The sequence below is a fragment of the Sturnira hondurensis genome, unplaced genomic scaffold, assembly GCF_014824575.4.
Source record: "Sturnira hondurensis isolate 20B ecotype Veracruz unplaced genomic scaffold, ASM1482457v3 Scaffold0020236, whole genome shotgun sequence".
Classification (NCBI taxonomy): domain Eukaryota; kingdom Metazoa; phylum Chordata; class Mammalia; order Chiroptera; family Phyllostomidae; genus Sturnira; species Sturnira hondurensis.
In genome coordinates this window covers 1-1627 of record NW_028092867.1, presented here as the reverse complement: position 1 = coordinate 1627, position 1627 = coordinate 1, and the positions used below count along the sequence as shown (strand labels likewise).

Here is a 1627-nt window from a genome sequence, read left to right as displayed (position 1 = left end):
GGGCGGGTCCCGCAGCCCTGGGGGGACGTTCAGACCCACAGACTCATTCGGGAAGACTCCTGCCCGTCCGCGTGCATGGGGGTTGTGCCCGGATCCGGGCGTGCACGGCTCACCGTCCTCGCTCTGGTTGTAGTAGGCGCGCAGGTTATTCAGTTTTGCTCGGCAAAACTGTGCGCACTGCTTGCAGGCCAGCGCGTGCTCCTCCCAAAACTCCGGATACTCCTGCTCCACCCACGGCTGCTCCTTCCACGGCAACCCCGGCTGCGCCCTCCGGTGCGGAGCGTCGCTGTTGCATCTCACGATCTCATTGTCGTCCACATAGCCGACCCCAATGTGCCCGGACTTCCCGGGTCCGGACATGACGGCACCGAAAAGTCTCAACGTGTGTGGGCCTGGGGACACGGAGGACGCACGTCTTGAGTCTGAGGTGGGGGCGGTAGCGGCAGACGGCCCGGGACACAACTAAGAATTCGGTGGTTGAGGAGAGGGGTGGGGGCAGGAGGAGGGGAGGATAGAGGTGGGGGTCCAGGGTCCGGGGATCTGGGGTTGCGCATCCACATCCCCTGGTTCTGCGCCCCCGCCGGGTCCCCTCGCTCCTGTCCCGCAGAGGCCGCCCCCTCCGGACCCTACACTCACCCGCCCAGGTCTCGGTCAGCGCCAGGGCCCCCGAGAGCAGCAGGAGCAGGGGCCGGGGCCCCATGACCCAGACCCTGTGCGTCTGGGGAGAATGAACTCGGGTGCTTCGGGAGGACTTTATACTGGAATCCACGGTGACACCGATTGGCCCGTGTCGATTTGGGACACACAAACCCAAATCGCAGCAGAGCGTCAGGAGTATCCAGGCAGAAGAGCCCGGGAGAAGGAGAAGGGAAACCAGAGGGAGAAGGGCGCACCCCAACACTGGGAGTCCTGGCCCCAGACTCGGTCCTCCGGCTGACACGCTGGGAACCTGGCTTGGGGACCAGGACTCTGCGCTGACCCCTCCTCCAGCAAGGAGAGCTCTGGCCCGCTGTCTCCCCGAGTCCGGACCCACTGGCTGTTTAATCAGCGACTCTCAAACATTTTGGTGTCAGAACATCTGTGCAGCCTTACAAAATACGGCGGATCCCCAAAGTAATTTTGTTTGTATGGGTTATAGCTATCAATATTTACCATGCAAGGCATAAAATAGTTTCAAAAAATTAATTCACTTGGAATAATATTAATGACCAAGGATATGTTAAGAGAAATAATATTTTATGAAAAATAACTATTTCTGAGATGCACAAGAGGTGAGAAGAGTGAATCTGCTTACATTTTACGTTTTTACCAGCCTCAGTGCTTGTCTGTATCATTAGAAGTCAGCTAGATTTTCATATTTGCTTCTGCATTTAATCTGTTATTATGGTTGCCCTATATGGAAAAAAGTTTACATCCTCACAGATAGGTAGGAGGAGCATTTTAACAACCTTTTCACATAAGTGTGGGTACTCAGCTTTGACTGTTCACTAAAGCTTCACAAGGGGTAGTTCCTGAAAATCCCTTTGCAAAGAGGAACCTGAAACTCCACCATTGAGTGTTTCCTACTCTGTTACGTTACTTCGGTAGCTCTTGTCCTGATTCAGGATTATTGGAAAGTGATGCATCG

At 55.1% G+C, this 1627-nt stretch overlaps 1 protein-coding gene across 1 annotated transcript; it reads right to left on the bottom strand.

Annotated features, from left to right (window-relative positions):
- Positions 1-13: 13 nt before the first annotated feature.
- Positions 14-747, bottom strand: LOC118975257 (patr class I histocompatibility antigen, A-126 alpha chain-like; the record flags this gene model as incomplete). The annotated part of the gene is made up of 2 exons (XM_037029075.1): positions 637-747; positions 14-392 (listed from the first exon to the last, which is right to left on the bottom strand). Coding segments are annotated over exons 1-2 (443 nt in total), but the record flags the coding sequence as incomplete, so codon positions are not given.
- Between the last annotated feature and the right edge of the window lie 880 nt (positions 748-1627).